A 22,250-nucleotide genomic window follows, 5' to 3' on the forward strand; every position below is an offset into this window, starting at 1 on the left:
CGTCACCCGCCCAGCACAGAAGTGCTGCCTGGTGCTCAGAGGGAGCCTCCTGGGTGCCCGGCTGTGCCCACGGCCTCCTGTCCTGGCACTGGGCACCACCGAGCAGAGCCTGGCTCCGTCCTCTCTGCACCCTCCCTTCAGATTCTTTTTTCTGGAAACTCAAGTTATGCAGACTGTTCTGCAACTCCCAGTTTACTGCTTTATCCCATTTTTTAAGTTAGGCACTTGATTTTTTTTTCTAGTCTCTTGGAATTTCACCTGCCCTTCACAATTCGGAAAACAAGCACCTGATAGCTTAAAGATTGTCCCTAAACAGTCTTCACGTCTAGCCAATTTGCAAATGTTTATCTGAGGACTCTCTCTAACCTATTCTGCTTGTAGTGTTCTAATCCCTCTGTGGCTAAGTTTACGTTATCGGCATAATTGCATTTAGTCTTTTTAAAGAAAATTGAAACAACTACAACATCAAAACAACAAGTTAAACAGTTGGCTTCTCAGATTTGTCTGCTTTAATGGTTATTTTTTTATTTGTGTATTCTCTTTTTGTGCAAGACTTCTTACTAATCTAATCTATTAACTGTGTGAGTGCCATGGGAATTTGGTTTGTGCTTAACCTTTGTGACAATAATCTTTATCCCGGTACAGTGTGTTTTGTTTCTTTGGGAAGAAGAAAGTTTTTAAAACTTTATTCTGCATGATAAAGTAAGTGAGTGATAAGTTCATTATAAACATGCAGATTTACTCAGAAAAGCTTTAAAGGCAGAAATGAATAGAATGTTCAGTTTAAACACATTTTTTCATTCTCACCACAAATCAGTTAGAAGGTACAACCTGTAACTTCAAGAAACCTGGTTAAAATGTGTTCAAGTTGACCATTTCAAATGGATGTGTCTCAGTAATACCTTTAACTGCTGCTTTCCACGTGGAGCCAGTGTTCTGTAAATGAGGACTTTTTACTTTTCTAACTGCAGAAGGGTCTTAAGCTTATAAACTTCCAAAAGAGTCACTTGAGAATGAAGACAGTTTCATACAAGCGATACTCTTCAGCCAGCAGATAGCAAGCGGTACCAAAACCCCAGTATTTTTGGGCTGCAACATTGTCACTTCCATTGTGCTGGAATCCAAAAAAATATGATGGAATGCCTGTATCCTTTATGCTTAGGATGATGTTAATATTTACCATATGGACTGGATAGGAGGTCTGTTTATCCTCAAAGTAAAGAACAAGATGATTTTTAATAGGTAATATGACAAATATTACCTCTGTGTGCTGAGTAGGAAAGCAAGCCATTGATCTTGCTGAACAGAAAATGTAAGAAATACTGAATTTGTACTGTCCTCTCATTTCATCGCCAACTGCATGAATAAAACAATGCCAAGAAAATGCCATCCAATTTGTGCAGATAAAGTAAAGGCACTCTAATGACGGATGTTTCTCCTGACTTCACCTGAGGTATTTGAGGGATAAATAATATCTGCTGTTAAAGTATATGCCCAATAAATATGCATTTGTCACAGAAAGAGAAAGAAGCCTTTGGCCACGTCTTTGTTCCAGGAAGAATAACACTGAGTCCATATATAAAAATCATTCGCTTGGTTGCAGTTGTAGTCAGTTGTATCATCTTAATCATTTCAGTTAAATATAACTTTTCAGCATCTTGGTGAGTTCAGGTCGGGTGGTATGCCACCTGAATGGGTTCTGAATACAGCGGCAAAGATGAGGAACATCTGTATAAGCACTGGAACAGCTTGGGTGAAGTATCTTCAACAGGCGATGTTAATTAAAATCTCTGAAAATGAGAGTATGTGGCAAGACATGCAAGACATACGTGTTAAAGATTACATCTGTGCTTAGAGGTGTGTTTTAGCTATGGCAAATAAATTCTCTTTTTCAACTCAGTCTTCAAGCTTTTTAAACATAATTTCTGATAATGCTCTTTCAGAAAGTAGCATTTTACACATAAAAATTCATTCACATGGTTTCAGTAGGAAATATTTCAGATTAATTTAGACAACCAGGTTTTGAAGAAGTCTTCTAATTGTCTCTGCCTACAAATGCAGTTAGAAAATATTTAGATGTTGTACCTTGTCAGTGAAGCTATTGAATGACAAGAAAATTTTTATTATTTTTTTTTAATCTCCGTATTATCACTGCTCTGGGGTGGAATTTTTCTGTCTCTGTCAAAAAGTAAAATTTAATATTATAGCATTTATATAGCAAAAAAGAAGTGGTTCTGACAAAAAGGTTGACACTTGGAGAAGGTAGGAAGATAAAATCTATTCACAGTATGATCACAGATTACAGCAAAAAAACTTATATTGAGTAAAAGAGCCCAGCCCCATACAAAGATACTGCTTGTAGTTAAGGTATGTTCACCAGTTCTCAAACTCTATAATCTCTATCTGGTCATTTCATGAATAAAATTAATCTTTTCTAATTTACAGGTTCCTAAGACAAGTCATAGAAACCAGCATGTTCAGTTGGCTGTGGAAGGATTGTAGGGTGAATAGTTCATACCTATGCATTGTATTTTTAGCTGTCTACTTGTAAATGAGTTCAATCCTGCCGTCAGTGTCTTTAAGTGATGGAGAAAGGATCATGTTTGAAGATAAAGTAGGATATACTTGAAGCACTGTTTTGATTATACATAAAATCAATATCTCTTTTTATTAAAACTTTCTGGTTGATTTCACAGAAGTTGGAAACAAATAAGGGCTTTGAAGGTTGGGAATTAGAACAAGAAATTTGTGATAATAAATGATATTCCAGTCAGATTCACAAATACTGAATTCACACACACATTATTTCTAACTTACAAAGCATTTTTGGAGTAGTACCTACATAAGAATGCATTGTTAGGTTGGATAAAGCTATTTAGGTTTCTAACAGCTTGCAAATTATGAATTGTTGTATGAAGCTTTTCTCTTGTCAGCGAATATTTATCCCTGTTTCAGAATTGGAGAATGCTCATTCACATAAAAGAAAATTTAGCTTTTTAAAATATTTTATATGCCAGTAAAAGCATGTTTCTCAGGGAAAAAAAAAATAAAAGGAAGGCTAGGTATTTGCTACTACAAAATTTGGCACAGCTGAAATAAACAGTATTCCTTCCTAATCTTTATCATGAGCAGAGGGTTGGTTGCTGATTAGAAATCAAATCAAACGATAGGATATCTCAAAAAAACATGTATTTACAGTGGCAGATAGCTTAGTGCATGGGATAAAACTTTAGGATTTTGTATTCTGCCCATACGTCACTGTCCATCTGCATCAGAAACACATTGAACGGGAAGACATGCAGAACAAAATTAAAGTCGGCACAACCATGAAAACAGATGATTAGAAATTGCTTAAGCCCCTGTGAAACTCTCCCTGTCTCTTTCCTTTCTGGAAACTGGTTGATAGTTACCCTTTTGAACATGTCATAATTACAAGTCATAGCTGCCAGTGATACATCTGTAGGGTTGGGTGAATTGCATTATATATCAGTGCCACTAGAGAGGGCGATACCATTTCCCTTTTGCTGAAGAGAGTGAATTTTAGTTCTGCAAACAGAAGATTACTGTTTTTAGTTGAAGGCATGAATGCAACTAAAAAGTAAAATCTTATTAGCTGCATTACGAATTAGCTACATGGAACAAATCACTCAACATTAAAAGCTAAAATCTGGGGTAATGATCTACTGATTGGCCTGAGGACATTGCTAGTGAGGCTAACATCTTTAAGCAGTGGTAAAAGGTACAAGCCTCAGGCTTATAGTAAAGTGGCTTACCAACAAGCGTGGACATCGCTGATCCTGGCTTGCTTATCTGTAGGATACAGCTGTTGTTGAAACCAAGTTAAATGTTCTCATCCCGGAGAAACAGATTGGCAGGGATACCAAAAAATAAGTATCTATCCCCTACACACAGCCCTCAAAACAGGCAAAATGCAACAGAGAGTGATGTTTTAGCCCAGGAAGAACTCGAGAAGTTCATACAGTCAACTTCTGAGTAGCTGACAAGTAAACCTTTTTGATCTCATGGTAATTTAGACAACTTTTCACAACCTTCTCTAGCAACATGTTAAATTCATTCATTTTCTGACACATTTATTGCAGATTAGTTACTCTCTGCTGCTTTCTTGCCATTGTAAAATTTAATGAACATATAAGCTAATTAAGCATTTTGGAAATGGAACATCACATTCAAATCTCACATCTGGAGATTGGAGGCATTATGATTCTGTGCATTAGCATCCCTGAATTACCTCGTGCTTATACTACATACATTCAACAACAGGAATAATCAGGAGCTCGCAGGTAAGTATGTTGGGCTCCCTATTAGTTGTACCAGTTGCTACCACTCATTAACATCACCGTGCAATCTCAGGAACTTTCTGTTCCTTGTCTTGGCCCAAAGGTGTCTCAGCAATGTCACATAGTAGCCTTGGGATATCTCCTATTTTTTTTTCTCAGCCTTATTGTTGTTAATGTCCATTAAATGCCTCAGACCTCTGTGGTAATATTGCATGCTGTAAAGGGACTGCAGTGCTACATTGTTAGTCTCACTGCTGGTAGTCTGTGTTTATCTCCCCCTACTTTGTAGTTCGGTCTGTAGCTACACAATGGAACATCTTACTGCAAGATGTTTTGGCTGGAAAAACATTCTTATTTATCTGGTATTCTGAGTTGGAAAGCAATAAAGTCTGGGATCAGACCTTGAAATTGACCTTCTTTTGCTTACCATGGGTATCATCATTTTGTTGCTTTAATCTTCGTCGACAGTGAGAGGAAGGACCAGGGCTTTGTGAAACATTTCTTTCCTCACTGAACACACGATAGAAAAATGTCATGTTTTCTCTTTGCTGAGCATGCCCACATGAGTGAGAAAGACAGCATAACTGTCTTCTGTCAGGAGTTCAGATCTATTTCTGGTACAGTTTTGTCATCAAAAGAAAATTGGGGGAAAAAAAATGCTATTCTGTTTCATGGCTTACCAAACACCTGTTGTAGTTATGGGAACACTGCTGGTGAGGAAAGGGTAAGTACATATTTCTGTACCCGTATAGATACCGAGTAGAAAGTACAGTTTTGAAAACCACACTGTTTTGTTTTCTTTTCCCTTCTTCTTTATGTACACATAGATTTCCTATAGAAACTGGCAGATTATGGTAATGTCTAAGAGGAGACAAGCCGTGGTTGTGTGGTTACTGAGTGGGATCTTTGCCTGCAGTAAAACTTAATTTTCCAAACGTAATGTGACAGCATAATTGCATACATAAACTGTTCATGGGAGCTCAGACCTTTTTGCAACAAGTACCATGGTAATATGCTGCCTGTGTCTGCAAGTCTTTTTAGTGTTTTATAGCATGAGTTGCCTGGCCCTAGTATGTGAAGCACTGAAGGTTTGCCTGGATCTGCAGCACATGCCGTAGCCCATGTCATTTATGAATAAACTTGTAAACCTAGAGGAAAAATGGCTCTTGACAGAACTTACCTTGGGGTTCACAGTGGTATTTGAGCAGCGAGAGTATTGAACTATGATCTTTTAAAACTTCACGACCTGGAAATTATTATGGTGAGGAAAAAGAAAATCGTGCCAAAGACGTTCATAACTGATTTTGAAATGGTTTGTATAAGTAGAAAAACAAGGAAAGAGGGGAAAATTCTCTGACAGACTAGAAAAGAGAGAATGCCCTGGCAGCAAAGGATGCTAACAGATCCAGGGCTGTATGAGCAGGAGCGGATCCAGTAGAGAGAGGGAGGTGGTCAGTCCCCTCTGCTCAGCACGTGGGAGGCCATGTCTGGGATAGTCTCCAGTTTTGCCCCCCCCCCCCCTCCCCAGTTCAAAGCAGCTATCATTAAATTGGAAGGAGTTAGCAGAGGACCATCATGATGATGCGTGGCTGGAGCACTGGCCATGTGAGGAGCGGCTGATGGAGCTGGTGATGTTCAGCCTGGGGACAGGATGACCCTGGGGCAACCTACCAGCAGCACCCAGTTCCTGTGGGGAAGCCATTGAGTCTCCATCAAGCACACTGAGTTGGGCTCCTCATGGTGATGCGTGGTAGGAAGAGGCTTCTCTAGGCTAAAAAGTTCAAGCACTCTCAGCATTTCCTCATAGGAGAGGTGCTCCAGTCCCTTCATCACCTCTGAGGTTCGTCACTGGGCTCTTTCCAGTATGTCAATGTCTTCCTTGTACTGGGGAGCCCGGAATTGAAGACAGTACTCCAGGTGTGGCCTCACCTACATGTGATCATCCACAAGGGTTTCTTCTCCAGGGGGAAAAGACTTGTTTTTCAGCTAGTTGTGGAAGGTGGGTTTCTCCTAGGATACTATGCCACTACTGCAGGGTTACACAAATAACAGGTTATGGTCTATGTGTGGCCCATCAGGGCAACCTGCAGAGCACTCCTAATATCACTCTTTATAAAGGGGACTGTCAGTCGTGAGGGGTGGTCAAATCTCCTGGTGGCTCCCAGCCTCCCTCTTTCCTACAAACAGTAACACCCTTTCGTAGCATATAAGCGTGAGCGCTTCTTGCCAGGGGAGAAGGAAAATGGTGACAAAATACCTCTGCATTTCAGTTCACGCATATGCTCTTTGTCCATGTGTGACAAAGCCCAGGTGAAGGAGAATTACTTTATTATTTTCTTTCATTTCTGGCTGAGTTGGATGAAAATAAGTGCTGTCTTGTATATTGTCTGAGGCAGGATTTTATCAGTAGGATAGAAACATAAATTGGATGTGCATTTAAGTGCCTCTTGTTGTCTTTCATACTACCTTCTGCATGGTCCTTTCCAGTAATGTGAGGGGAAATACCTGTTTGAATACAAAATCTTATCTGTAACCTCATTCTGACTCTGGGTGGTTATAAGGTATTCAGAACTTAAGTAAGTGTTAATAAGTGTAGTAAGATGAGAGATAAGGTGCAGTGTGTAGCAAGAATTGCAAGAAAAGGATGCAGATATTGTGTTCTTCATACGATGAAAGTAGAGGAAAGCCTCTTACATAGTAAAGAATGTTACATTAAGTAACTGACTATTTTCCTCCTAGGCTCTTAAGCCAATGACTGTAGTTTTATGGTTTCTGCTTGATTAGATCATTCTATTTCATTTGTTTGTTTGTTTTTTGTTTATTGTCCGTTAGAAAATTCAGGTACCTTCCTGACTGATTCCTGTGAATGGGGACTTGGATAATGTCTTAATTTTACAAAATCAGACGTGTTCTATGATTCTATGTTGGCTATTAGGTGTTTCGACATTTTAAATCTTTGTTAACAAGAAAGGTAAAGAACCTGTTGGCATTTGAAATTTATTGTCAATTTCTGGAGCAGCAGTTCATAAAAATACATCAGTGTAAGATTGCTGCTGTAGTTGCCTGGTTGAGTCTAACTGAAAACTTTCATCTGCTTCCTCCTGTTTTCAATTGATAATTAACTCTTACAACAGAATAAATAAGTATCTTTCTCCATTTCCCCTCCTTGCTTGCTATAACAATGAGATTAACCATCAGTGGATTGCATAAGAAGTCAACAGAAATAAATTAGCTGCTATTTGGCATTAGGAAGATGGGAGAGTTTGGGAAGAAAGGCTTCTTTGGTAAGACCAGGGCTTTTCATGGTCCTCTGTGCTCTCAGCTGTGCTGGGCATTCCTTCAGTAACGCATCAGTTCTTGCTTCCATTTCCTTCAACAGCTTGACGACAGACAAGCAGTTAGGGCAGCCAAGAGAAATACACTTCATGACATCATTCTCTGGTGGATATATTTAAGTTAATTAGTTATGCTCAATTTTATTTCTTTGTTCTCTAATCTGTCTAAACTATGTTACAGGCTCCACTGATCATCTGTGAAGACTAAATAATGTGCAGGCTTGTACATAGTATTTTCTGACTAGGGAGAAAAAAAAAAAAAAGGCTTGTTTATTTCTCTTAACCTATTTTGAGAAACTTAACCATGGGAAGAAAATGGGGAACAGGTCTGATACAGAAATAAATGTCTATTTATTTTTAAACAAGTATACTGACATTGTGAGGTGCATACAGTGTAAACATTGCTGCAGACTTATAATAGTATACTGGCTAAGAAGTGGATTTTTTTTTTTCCTGACTCTGTAATATGTCTGGTGATTAATTTAGTATCCATTATGACTGCAAGATATCAGCTTTATGCACACCAAGTTATTTCATCCTCAGGCCAAGAACCATTTTGCAGGCGTAATGCAAGAATGCCTACAGAGCCGTGTGGGTGTATGTAAACTCTAACCTGAACATCTTGCAGTGTTCTCAAGTGGGAGGGTAATTTCGCCTCTTCATTGATTTTACTGATGTCTCTTATGAGCAAGTAGTGCCATTTCCCTCAACCTGTGATGAATTGCGTGTGCCCACAATGTGGGCTGTTGCTCACCAGAGGATTAAGCAGGAGCAACAAACCTGCTTCACTTTTCTTCAAACCTTTCATGAGTGACAGACACCTGCGTCATCTTCTTCAGTCTTAACATTTTGATATATAAGAGCAGCCTTCCGGTTCTGCTAGAGGAGACTGCCTAGGCTGGCAAAAATGCTTACATTGCAACTGGATCATTTACAAGAAACCACTGCATTACTTGTGCTGAAATCTTCAAAAGCAAAAAAAAAAATAAAAATAGTGTCGTCTCGGCACTGTTAAATTAAGCTATACTAAGTACCTGCAGTAACCATGGTATTTGAAAGTCTGGGTTACTGCAGCAGTTCTTTGTCTGCAAAGTGGTACATACTGTACTTGGATTTTAATGGAGCCATTTATACAGATTTTATATTTTCCCATAAAACTCCTCAAGATGAATGAAAACAAGCGTGGGCTAAGTGTTTGTGCTTTTCATGCTCTTTCTGCTTCAGAATCTTGCTGGCTTTCTTAATTGCTAACTTATGCGGTTTCTTTGTCTTTCAGAATGCCGGGTGGTGAAATCTACTTCCTATACCAAAATAGCTTCAAGTTCACGTAGGAGCACCACCAAGAGCCCGGGTCCATCCCGACGCAGCAAGTCTCCTGCTTCTACCAGCTCAGGTAAAGCAAGCGAGAAATCTTTCTTAAAAAACAGCAAACAATCTGTTTCAATACAATTAGCAATGTGCTTAAAATACCACATTTCTGGCAAGAAGTGTGTATAAAATAGTTGATAGTAAAAATTCACTTATTTTCTCAGTTGCATTTGAGATGAAGTGTCTTTCCAGTATAAAAAAATTCTTCAGTGTTTTATAGATCATACTCTTGCATTACTCTCTTCATTTTTCTTCATTGTTCTTGCATGATTTTGCTTCCAGTACTTAAAGACTGACAAAAAGAAGTATTCTTTCTACTAAGAACTGAATGAACAATGCAGAAAGTAGTCCAAGTTACTCAGCGTAGGATCTGTGTCTGCAAATGGTTGATTTCACAATTTATTTTGTATTTTGTTTCTGGGGAAGTTACGAGACAGCAGTGAGGAATGGATAGGTAAAAGACAATACGCATGTTGAGGAAGAGGAACAGAGCAAGGACAGAATGCAAATACAGATGTGAATGTGAGGTGCATCGATAGCTGAGAAAGAAGTAAATCAGAGTTGACTGAACAAGCCAGCAGTACAGGCTGGAGGAGGCTCAGCAAAAAGCTTTAAAAAGTTCTAATTCTGTCTGAAGGGCCTTGCTTTGGCTGCTTTTGCAGCTTCTCCCACCAAGTAGTTTATGACTAGTTCCCTCCTGCAGTTTCTTCCCAAGCATAACAAATAAATAAACAAAAGTACATTAGACAACTTGCCAGTATAATTTGCCTGCAAATACAAATAATATTTGATATGAGCCAGTTAAGTAGACCCAATCCAGCATTTGCAGCGTTGCTTGTGAATACGGATTTTGCAAGAGACAGACATTAGAGCTGTCTGAGAGCCACCTCACTATTTCTTGCCTCACGCCTTCTGCTTCCGGGGAAGCGATCATCATACTGGACCTGTCTCCTACCTGCATCCAGCACTGTAATGTCCTTAGGGAAAAGAGAGGTAGTGATCAGAATGGTCCAGCTGCCCAGATGCTCCTAGATGGTTTCAAAGAGGGGAAGTATTGACCAACTGGAACCATATTTTCACAAGAAGGGTAAACTGATAAAAAAGACATCCTTGCTCAGGGAAAGAGGAAAGTGGGGGAGACACAAGGAGACAGAGGCGCAGATGTGGGTAGCGAAGCTAGGAGGCAGTGTGCCTCCCACGCATCCTAAGAACAGCTGAAATAGAGAAGCCTGAAAAGAGGTGATGGGAATAAGTATGAATTGTGAGGAAGAGGTGCACAGACTAGCTTTTAAACATATTTTAAGCTACTTTCTTTGTAGCTTGGTGGAATAAAGTTAAATTAAACTTTAGCAAGGGAGGCCCTATTTGGTGTGTGGATGTTACAGGGTTTTTTTTTCAAATAGTAACAGGAGAATGCAGGAGAAATGTGAGTAAATCTTAATCTCATGCAGAGAGAGATTAAAAAAATAAAAATGAAAATATAGCAATGAATAGATTTTTTAAATATACAGTTTGATGTTAGACTCTGCACTAAAAAACAACAGTGTAAAGAAAACACCTGCTTTCAGGTATTAGATAAAAAATAAATTTATCCCATGAAGTACAGAAAATGTAGATTTCACTGTTCTGCTGTCCAGTAAGGCTAAAAATGTTGTCTGGTAATTGGTTTTATGTACATGTGACTGTAGCAGACTATAGAAATTACTGTCTAGTGCACATATGAGCAGATGATTCTTTCCATGTTGTTTACATTAAGCATCTCACTATTAAGAGAGGCTCCTAAATGCACATATCTAAAAGTTACACTTTTACTGTGTTGTTGTTACTGCTAAGTATATATATGTATTTTTTTATTCTGTGCTCTTAAACTGCTTTTAGGTTTTTGTTTTGTTTTGTTTTGTTTTTTTAATACTTTGTTAAAGCAAAGAACTACTGTCAGGGGTTTTTCTCCCATTAGGTATAAACATAAAAAACAGTTGAGAAAGAGTTGATTCTCTGCTCCAATCACAGGCAATATATATATACACATATATTTTATATATATATATAAATTCCAAAATAAAGCTGTATCATTTTGTGAAGAGTTGTGTAGTAAAAAGCAGCAAGTTGAGAAAAATAGTAATACTGGGTAGGCAGAAAGTATTATTGATTGTGTGCCCTTTAAAAAAACAAACAAGTGAGCTGTATAGAGAGGAATGGGTTGCTAATTAGAAAGAATCTGATTCCTCGTTTGGTTCTTACGGCATTCTTAAAAGTCTACACATTCTTGCTAAGGAAAAGGATCGGCTGCCTGGTTTACTCATCAATTCTTGCCCCTATCGAGATAATACACATGGATAACCACACAGGTAAAAACAAGGATGTTGTATAGATGTTCAGAAATGTAAAAATAATGAAGTTAGATATTAAAACTGTCAAAATCCTAAAATGAAGGGATATCATTGAGTTACCTTTAATTCTCTGCTACATGCATCTATAGTATGTCATAATCTTTGATGTAGGTAGTCAATATTGCTTTGCTTCTCTTCTAGCAGAGGATAGCAGATAGGAATTCATCATTTTCAGAGTTAATGAAGGCACTGTCTTTGGGTTGTTTACACATTGTTAGAGAAATGGGTGTGTAAATGAGGCTAGGAAATGAGAACAGACTGCTTTGGCTTAAGCACCTAAATATCCTCAGGAACTGTTCCCCCCTCTTTGGCACAGAATTGCAAATGATAAGTGAACTAAGCCTAACTTTGATCGAACTAAATGTTTATAAATTGCATTGAAGTCCATGAGGTGCATTCTGAGCAAATAGCAGTATGGAGTTGCCCACATTTGTCCCAATACCTTCTTAAGTTGTTTACAGAAATTGAAGGGGGTAGTTTTGTGGTTTGACCAGCTGGTGGTTTGGTTGGTTTTCCTTAATGTCTCTGTCTCAGTTTCACACCTGTAAGTTTGGAGAAATACTATTTTACCAAAACTGGTGCTTTGAAGATGTATTGGGTTTACATGGCAAGGTTCATTAGCAGGTGGGCTGCAGGGGTGGCCTCTGTGAGCAGAGCCCAGCAGCTGCCCAATGTTAGATAAGGGACAGTTTCAGCTGGCTCCAAAGGGACCCGCCGCTGGCCAGAACTGGGCCATGGGTGATGTTGGTTGGGCCTCTGGGAGAGCAGATTTAAGAAAGGGAAAATAAATGGTGTGCAACTGCAGCTGGGAGAGAGGAGTGAGAACCAGCCCTGCAGCCCCCCAGGTCAGTGCAGAAGGAGGGCAGGAGGTGCTCCAGGCATGCAGCAGCAGTTCCCCTGCGGCCTGTGGAGAGGCCCCTGGTGGAGCAGGCTGTCCCCCTGCAGCCCATGGGTCCCACATGGAGCAGATCTCCACGCTGCAGCCCGTGGAGGAGCCCCCGGTGGAGCAGGTGGATGTGGCCTGGAGGAGGCTGCGGCCCATGGAGAGCCCCCGCAGGAGCAGGCCCCGGGCCGGAGCTGCAGCCCGTGGAGAGGAGCCCACGCAGGAGCAGGGGGTCTGGGGGTGCCAGAATCCCGTGGGAGGGACCCCACGTTGAGCAGGGGCAGAGAGTGACCATGAAGGAGCAGTGGAGACGAAGCGTCAGGGACTGACCGCAGCCCCCAATCCCCTGTGCTGCCCAGGGGGAGGACATAGAATAGAGTGGATGGGGGTGGGGGGGGAGGGCAGTGTTTTTAGTTTGCTTTTGTTTCTTAGTGTTCTGGTCCACTAGTGATAGGTAATAAATTATATTAATCTCCCTGTTCTGAGTCTGCTTAGCCCCTGATAGTAATTGTGGGGTGATCTCCCTGTCTTTATTTCAGCCCTTGAGCTCTTTCCATCATATTTTGTCTCCCTTTTTCTTTGAGGGTGGGGAAGTGAGAGAGTGGTTGTGGTGGAGTTCAGCTGCCCAGCAGGGTAAAACCACCACAAATGACAAATTCTGTGATGTTAACAAATGATTTTTAGAGAAAATCCTGCTGGAAGGGCTGTTGCCCCTAATGTGTAAAGCTTGCCATTTGTGGTGGTCCCTGACTGTGTATGGGAACAGGCAAAGGATGCTGAGTCCCCTTTTCTTGGTGAGCTGCCAGTCACTGCTCCAGAGAACCATCAAGTAGCAAAGCCTGAAAGCCCAGAACCTGCCATTGCCACTATTGGGCTTTGCAGGTGCAAGGAGATGAAAACAACAGCATGAGACCAAGGAAAAATGCTGCCCCACAGGCTCGAGGACACACTGTGGAGGGCAGGCTGCAGGGTTGCAGAGGGAGACACTTAGCGATGCCAGAAGCTACACCAGGGCTTAGTGCTGTGCAGATTCAAATCAGGAATCTATTTCATATATTTCAGGAGCATGTATTCAGGACGAGGAAATAAAAGTCCGGCTATAAAGGAATGGGAGACACATGCTCACCCTTCTTTGAGCTATGCAATCTAAAATGAGCAAAAAGCTGCATCTGCTTTTTTACACCATTTCTTGACATATTTAAGAGAACTGTAAGCCTTCACATAGGTGATGTTCAGCTTTCTTTTTCAGCCTTGCCTTTTTTTCCCCTTTTTTAAGATGACATATGTTTAGTATGCTTTTATTTTCCTGATAGCCTCCCTCGCACCTGAGAGCAGATGAATCCTATATTTATATAAAACACAGAAGACTTTTTTTCTTAAAAGTGTACATGCAAGCTAGTAAAAGATCTGTGGTACGGGCTGACTTCTCTATTTTTATGTGTTTTGTTCAGTTTTTTATTTACATTTGAGAGTGCTTCAAAATAGCAGCACGAGACAGAAATCTCACTGCAGGACGATTGCTTTCTGTTTTTTTCACAAATAAATTTGAGATATTGTCTGCTTCAAAACACTTTCAGTCTAAAGAGAAGTGGGGAACAGAGAAGGCAGAGAAGAGAAGCAGAGAACGGCAGCATCACTTCGCAGGCAGGCAGAGGGCTAAAGTCTGGCTCCAAGTGCAACAGATAATCCTGCCTCTGTTTTATTCTACTAATGTCTTCTTAAGGCCTTTGATGTTTTTTGTTGGCATCAAATATTACTCAGGAAAGGAGATGACAAAAGAGATGTTGAATTTCAGCTAGACCCCGGGTATCAGCCCATTGCCAGTGACTGAAAATTAGGAATGTCTGACAGCTATTCAGTAGCTGTCGGCTTCTGTCCAGCTATCAATTAACACCACTGGTGGCAGCCTCAATGCAGGTGAAGAGGTAATGGATTTGAAGAGAGCAATGCTTACTTCTTCATGATCATTATTTTTAATCAAATCAAGAGCAGCAGGAGGCAGCTGGAATTATTGTATCCTCAGTCCCTTAAATTAAGGAAAGTTACTGCATTCAAATGAATTATTTTTTTAGCCTCCGAAATCCTAACTATGGTTTTCAGGACTTGCTTTAAAAAAAAAGCAACTACTTTTTTTTTTTTTTCTTCTCCAGTTTGAGCATGTCCTTCAAAATTACTTCCTTCTCACTTCTCCTCCCCTCTGAACTGTCTCCTGTTACCCTCAAACTATCACCCAAAATATTTCAGATGCTTGAAATATTATTTGTAACAGTGACTCAGGTTTGATGCTAAGAAGAGTTATTTCAGAATTTTGGTTATTTAGTGCGAGAAGTGTGTATTTGAAGAGTACCTTGAATGATACATATCAATTCTGAATGACAAAGGGGATGTTTGTGAAGAATGTCTCAAGTAGGTTGTATTACCAAAGGCTGGGCTTTTTTTTTTTTAATTTAGTTGTTTGTTTTTTTGTTTTGTTTTGTTTTTTTTTAAAAGACACAAAACTACATCTGGGCAAAGACATTGTGGAGTTACACATCAAACTAAAGCTGATCAAAACTGGAGATGTTCCCTAGAGAAAAAAGTGTTTCAGGATATAGAAATTGGATCTTCCTGAAAGCTTCTCTAGAGCAGATGCTCGTACTTTTCTCAGCTATTAAAAAAAAAAAGTAGATGTATTCCTTTGTAAAAAGATACGTTTTCGTTTAGTTTGATAGTTCATCCTTCGGCTGTTATCCAGAAACAACTCTTCTTCAGCCACCTGACTCAAGAAGGTCTTCTAGATCCCAAAGGAAGGAACATGACATATCATATTATCTCTGGCGGGGTCACATGTTTTTATTCACACTATTACAGGTACTCAGCTGACAGCTTTTGTAATAAATATGCTGAAACAAAACTTTCCCAAAGCCAGGAGTACAAACCCATGGGAGTGATGGAGTCATCCTACAGAGCCAGGGATTTCCAGATGATTTTTACTTTGATCCTGGCTTGCTTTTAATTTTTTATTTATGTTGTTGGTATTTTATACTAATAATTAAAAAAAAAAAGTTTTATCATTTTATAGCTTATAATAAAAATCAAGAGTCAGTAGGAGAAATAGATTTGGCTAGACCCTCTTAAAGGATGAAAAAGTTAAATGCTGTATAAAGAAACGTCCTCAGAGTTGGTACTCCATTCAACTCCATTCACATAGTCTAATTTGAGAATCCTGATCTTTCCAATTAGGCAAAACAGTTCAAAAGAGAGATTTTCATTAAATCTTACGTTACACGTAGGTGCTGTCTAGATTAAGCACTATGTGAAATTAACTGCCAAGATCATAGACATCTCTGATGAAATGCAGAGCAAAATCCAACAGGAGGTACTTAGCCACCTTCCGTGGCAACAAGAAAGTCCTGTTGGATTGCAGGGAATTGTATTATCAAGGAAATCTCGTCTTGTCTTCTGAGGTCTCGGGCATGGCTGCAATGTCTACGTCTGCAGCACTTCTGGGCTTGATAGTTTGGACATAGCTGACTTGAGGTTGAGGTAGCAATGCCATCGTAGTGGACACCTGTGGAGATCAGCCTGTGAGGACCTGTCGAGCCTCTTCTTGTGGATTTTACAGTTCATGAGCTCTTCTCTGTATGTTGTAGGGCTGCCACACGTACTGGTGACTTACTGGTGTCAGGTAATGGTGGCTGCTGAGATGGAAGTATAAACCTGACTTGAAGGTGGACTTTCTGCTGACATTTCTAATCTGTGGATGAGGTGAAAGCTCTGTATGGGTCCGTTAAGCCTTCTTCAGTGGGAGAGAGAGACTCTTTTTATATCATCATAGCTTTCTGACATAAACTCTAGGAAAGACTGAATTTTTAAAGGACAGTTTCGCACCAGCTGTAAAGAATGCAGTACTGATTACTTGGGATTTATCTCAATCAGTTGCACACTACAAAGCCTTGTCTTTACTGAGGACCAACAATGAACATGGTGCTCTGCACAAACTCTCCTCTTCGCAATGAAGGCAAAAATGATGAGATGTATACAAATAGAATACGAAACCAGAAGGAATTAAAAGGCAGGATTTTGTTCCCTAAATACTTTGAAATTACATAATCTTCTTGAAACAAAAATTTTGTTTTGAAAAGGACATTGACAGCCTACAGGAGTAACTGAGACACGGTCAGGTGGTTATCTGGCATCACCATCTTCTAGCTAACAGTTGAAAATATGACCTACACATGTTGTTGTAACTTCTGTAAAACATTTTTTTAGTTTAGGCTGTTGCATGTCCTAGTCATGAATAAGTTGTGGTTGCAAAACAGCCCGCACCATCCCTTCTTTTAGTGCCTCTTTCCTCTTCACGCACACTTTTCTGTTTGGCAAACCACTTTCGTAGACAAGCAGCATCATCTCAACATGTTTTATAGAGTACAAATACTAACATATCAACAGGCAGCTTTATGGCAGAGTATGATTTTAACGTAGTGGCACTGACATTGGTAGCTTCTCAGACTGGCATTTGATATTTTAATTCAGCTCCCTCTCACTTTTTGTTTTTATTACTTAATAAAAAGGTGCACTATCAAAATGACTTATCCATTGGAATGCTATCAATGTACTTTCTATTTACAGCATTTTCACCGGTTTATAAACATCTTCATACGAAAACCTATCTTCCATTTATCTCAGTAGATAATGGTATCCAGCTCCAGTGTTCTGTTTTGGGGGGGCTTTTTTCTACCTTCATGTGTGTGCCAGGTGTTGCAAAAAAAAAATAATAAAAAGACAGGTTCCTGCCCTGTTATGCATCCAAGCTCAGGAGAGATGACCGCAGGCGAAGGAGTTCACAACAGCTGAGCATGTGCATATGTGTTCTCAGAACAGCCACAAAAATTTGTTATTGTTCTAGCTTTTTAATATGTATTTCACCTGTGAATTTTTGAATGGATAAATCTTTTTCATGAGACGATGGCAGGGCGCTGTGCGTTAAGCTGATGTCTCTGACCCCTGCCATTTTATGAATAAAAGTGACAAGAAAGCTCTTGCCTCACTCAATAACATGATTAATCACAACAGTGATTTACCAATTTCATATGTCTTTATCTACATCAGGGTTCCCTGTAGGAACATGTGCTGTATCAGCTAGTGAGAAATGCAGTGCAGATACTGGACAAGAACGAATTTTCAGAGCAGAATGCACAGAAATAGATTTTGGAGCGGTTTAGACTATATTCCAATACTTATTTGAAATGCATTATTATAAAATATTACAGATTTTATTCGGATATTTGTCGCCATGTTGTTATCTGGTCATGAGTTGAATATGTAAGACTAGTGTCATGGCTGTAAATGGAGTTGAGGAAGGTGATCTCAGTCAGCGTTTTCCAGCTCCACAGCACCAAATATCAACTCAATTTGCAAATTTAATTTAACAATTTTTAAGAAATTAGAGTTGGAGGTGGAATGGCCAGCAAGCTATAAATGAGGAGATAAAAAAAAGGAGAGAACCACTGCAGTAGATTGAGGAATTATTAGGAATTACCTTTTCTTCCTAGTTGTGATCTCTGTGTTAAGCATTACGTTAATTAGGAATAATAAAAATGCGTATCCCTACATATGCAGAACATCCAGAAGACAGACAACATGATGTGCTGAGAGAGCTCATTCTGCCAGAACTTAAAGCCTAAGTAGAAGAACGATCGGGATGACTTGAGTTAGGTCAGATGTTGTGCAGAATTGTATAGAGAGCTGGCAGCAGAGCCCACATCACCCAAGTCCCTTTTCAGGTTGACTCGAGTGTAGACCTCTAACGGCCTGAGGACATCAGAGTTCAATGGAGTTCTGTGCTTGGTATGAAATCCATCAAAACTGGTAGGGGGAGGAAAATTTTGATAATTTTGCTTGATGTCAACTATATACCAATCCTCTAAATGCATGGGTTTGGATTTATCTTGCCTGACTTTAGAAGTCTACGCTGCAGTGGACATTTCCAGTATGTTGTTGAACAGATGTTTTAGACAGTTGCTTCAGGATGATACAGCTTGTTCTACAACAGCAAGTTGGTTAAAACGAGGTGGAGAACTACTTCAAATGTAGAAGCCTACACTGTACTTACCTAGCAACTGATTAAAAGGATCTCTTCCCCGAAGCTAGTTGTCAGCTCTCCAGTTTCCTAAACAGCTCTCTTTAGGAAGTCCTTGTACGCTCACAAAAACCCTGATAGGCTTTTTAGGTACCCTGCACTTTTGTATCTGGACGTGGATAAGGAGGTGAGCAAGCTAATTTCATGACGGCCTTGGTCCATTATTTTCCTCTTGATTTCACTTATTTCAGACAGCTAACAAAACCGAAACAGCTATCATCATATTCATTTTTTAAAAAAATAAATGCAGTTGGGGAGAACATTGGAGCATAGCTTAAGCACTCTGGATGCTCTGGTAGTGGCAAGTGAGTAGTTTTTAGGGATTATAATACTTCATGCTTTCATCTAAAATAACTACTCATCAACATGGTTACATGTGGGAAATATATCAAGCCAAAGACACCATTGCATCTATTTGTTTGTTTTCATTTGGTATCCTCAAGTTTCTCTCTTCAGGACAAAAAATTGCAGTAGCAATTGGAAAAAAAATAATTGAGAAAAAAATAATCCTGGAAATTATAGAGAAGAAGTCAATCCATAAGGAACAGGAACCTGTGCCTAGTGCTAAAAAGTTTATTAAAGTGTATCTGTTATCTTAATTTTGTAACAATAATAAGAAAATCAGCTTGGTTTAAAGAGAATACAGAGCACAAGTCTTACTATGCAGTAGCGGTCTTGAGGTCAGGGTCCATGTGAATAGCAGTAGTTTAGTATTAGTTTGTAAGTCATACCAAATTTGTTTAAAAGAAACACTAATAAAAACTTCAGAAGTTTTGAGACTCCAAGAAGCTCATTTTTGATGTCTTCCCGTATCCCTTTTCCTAATTGTTTTCAAAAGTATTGCTAATGACTTTGGGTTTAGTCATAGATCGTACAGTTGGCCAGACCTATGTGTTGGGGTGTTTTTTTTGCTGAATATTGGATGCCCTTCAGTGAATGTGTCCATATGCTTGTGCTCTCCCCCACACACTTTGGACAGCATTTGAATCAGTGCTGTTATATACAGACCATTGTCCTCTGTACAAAGAGAGTTTGTAGCCTGGATGAGTGGAATGGTTTTCTATAAAAGGATCCTATTTAAATACAATTACCACTTCTTGTTGTTCCTGTGGTTATACAAAACACTGCACCTCTATCTTAAACAGTGCCTTGCACAAAATGATTTTGAGATCTAATCACTAATAGCACCTAATCTTTGTTGAGGGGTCATCATTAGTCGTGCAGTATAATGTATTTTATATATTGATGTGTGGTATGTTTCTTTCTTGTAATGTGCAGGCCCGGTATTAGGCAGTGAGAACAGTGTATTATGTAAAAAGTAAGGAAAAGCCATTAAAAATGCCTACTGTATTATCCAAAGGAATTAGCATTTGCTAGATTGCCAGTCAGCCAAGGTTTTACAAGAGTTATTGTCATTTTGATTTCCAGATGAGTCATTTGGTATATTGCCCCCAAAGGCACCTCGTTATGATTCAGTGCACAGCAGATAAAATTGCTTAGGCTTTCGGGGCTCCGTGGAAAGCGAGTGGGGGTTGCGGTGGCTCAGCGTTGTGAAGCAGCAGCATTATGCTTAATTGACACCTTTGATGTAGCCCTAAGACAGCACCTGCACCTCCCACTGCTGCTCTGAAGACGTCAGCCTTACGCAGAAAAGGCTTCTGCTTATGAATCCTGCATCGCATTCAGCTCACTCTGTGAGCAGCCCTAGCTATCCTTAACTAATCCCATTGCTTCTCAGTTTGGCTACAGCTTGGCTTAGCAGAGAGCAGGAATTCTGCTCGCTGTTGTCAGGTTAAACAGTAAGATTTTGTCCATGTTAGAACTCATAGAAGGTAAGTCAAATGCCTTGTTGATATCCTGCTATGTAAATATACTCCAGAGATTCAGAATTTGGGAGTCTAACTGTATATTCTGTTTTTCCTGATGCTGATAGATTTGGACTGTGATAGAATAGTGGCTTGTTTAAAGAATATTTACGTAGATACGCGATACACGCTTTTTAGTGTTTCTATCAGTGTGAACATTATTGATAGCCTCTTGTGTGATTACTTTGTAGTAGAATTCTGTCCTCTGCTGGTATTGTTTTGTTAATTAAACGGGTAATGTCACATGCATGCAAAAGATGCTTTACAATTATAAGCACTGCCAGAGCTGAAGGGAACTGACTTGTTTTAGAAAGTGATGCTTTGCTGTAAGTCAGACTGAGAGGTTACGTCCAATTTATTTAGACCTAGAAAGCCCTTCTGGGTTAAGGCTGAGGTGATGGTTGGGTCAGATGGCAATGCAAAAATTTCTTCAAAGGAGTGAGAGAGGAACAGCAAACAGTTGATTTGTTCTTGCAAGCAGTACTGCTTTTTATTCTTGGTAGGTAGCACTTGAGGCTGTAACTAAATTGAATGAAAAAGGTTTAAATATAGCAAATATCTGTTAAGGTTAACAAAGCACCTTGCTCTCCATCACTTTCAAGCACAGGAACAATACAGTTTAAGAAAACATGTTTTCTGTCATTGAGTAAATAGTCTTTTCAGGTTCATTGATTATTTGCGTGCACTTTGTATAAAAATTGGCTTCATGAGCCAAAACTCTGAGGAAGCAGTTCTTTTATGAATTACCTTATTTAATGTTTAAAACATGAAAAAAAAAGTTCAAAAAAGAATGAGAAGGAATGAGATATCTTGATTTAACAGTTCCTTTGCTTTTAATAATGCCTTGTATTTATTTTTTCAATTTATTGTCCTTTTAGTGAATGGAACCCCTGGTAGCCAACTTTCTACTCCCCGCTCTGGGAAGTCTCCAAGCCCATCTCCCACCAGCCCAGGAAGCCTACGGAAACAGAGGGTAAGGAAATAAGGAAGCTGATTTCTGAGTATGGCTGGGGAGAGTCGAGCATAGCTATTATCAGATAACCTTCTCCCCAGTGATACCTTGTGTTTAGAGATGTAGCGTGGAAGAACCCGGCTACGGTCCTTGATGTGTTTGTACAGTTTGTACAACATTATTAAGTGGGATACAGGAGTTCTGTGTCTGTCCAAATGCTAAGTATTATGGGAATAGTTTTATCCTTGAGGGAAAGTAGGGGATTATCTTTCTTCTTTTTTACAAAACTTTCTTTTGTTTCTAGTGTCTATTTCCAAACATTTCTCAACTGAAAGGAAATATTCATGTTGTCAAAGACTTTGTTGTTGTTTACCACGGGCATTATATCGCTTGTAAAACCTACAAACAGCTTTGATTTTGAAGCAAGGTAAAAGAATGTGATACACAGCCTAATGAGGCAGCACGAGACTTGTCAGTCACTTCGCTGGACGAGTTGTTAGCAGCTGTAGGTTCCCATTAGTGTTATGTATAGAGAATCTACAGCATACCTAAACATCCAGGATTACGGTAGTACCTATGTTACTGTTGTAATGCCCTAACAGAATTTTACTCGTTCAACCCAAAAGGCTCCACATGCTGATTTAATTAATTGTATTTGCTCAAAAGCAATGAGACAGATGTCTGTGTGTCTTCTCTTCTGCTATTTCCTAAACTGTGATCGGTTTCCAATGAAAGATTCCCCAAGGCAGTGCTCTGTCTCACACTTCTGTTTATAAACAGAGTTTGAACACATGGCTTTTTCTGCCTTTTTAATTTTTAAATAAAGACGATTTGTGTCTCTCTAAATAAGGGATTACATACTGTGCTGACACTGCTTGGCTGTAGGGGCTGGTGCAGACCTGATTCCCCAGGTACCCAGACCAGAAATAGCTGGAGCGTGGCACAGCTTCCTTCTGGCCTGTGTACCCTCCTTTCTGTCCCGTGGCTACTAGGAAGCTGAGGAATTGTGCATGCCCATGTCTTATCCGAGGCTGGAAC

The 22,250-nt window shown here is 39.6% G+C and overlaps 1 protein-coding gene across 7 annotated transcripts in view; it reads left to right on the forward strand.

The window, feature by feature from the left end:
* DCLK1 (doublecortin like kinase 1) overlaps positions 1 to 22,250 on the forward strand; it is a 244,256-nt gene that overhangs the window by 154,901 nt on the left and 67,105 nt on the right. For 6 of the 7 annotated variants that reach the window (XM_083849318.1, XM_083849317.1, XM_083849316.1 and 3 more), the window contains 2 exons: positions 8,910 to 9,026; positions 21,139 to 21,233. In XM_083849318.1, the coding sequence (XP_083705444.1) occupies positions 8,910 to 9,026; positions 21,139 to 21,233 (212 nt within the window). Of the gene's footprint in view, positions 1 to 8,909; positions 9,027 to 12,690; positions 20,228 to 21,138; positions 21,234 to 22,250 lie in introns of those variants that run through there. The other variant, XM_083849321.1, reaches the window with a different exon arrangement.

This window comes from Anser anser (assembly GCF_964211835.1).
Source record: "Anser anser genome assembly, chromosome: 1".
Classification (NCBI taxonomy): domain Eukaryota; kingdom Metazoa; phylum Chordata; class Aves; order Anseriformes; family Anatidae; genus Anser; species Anser anser.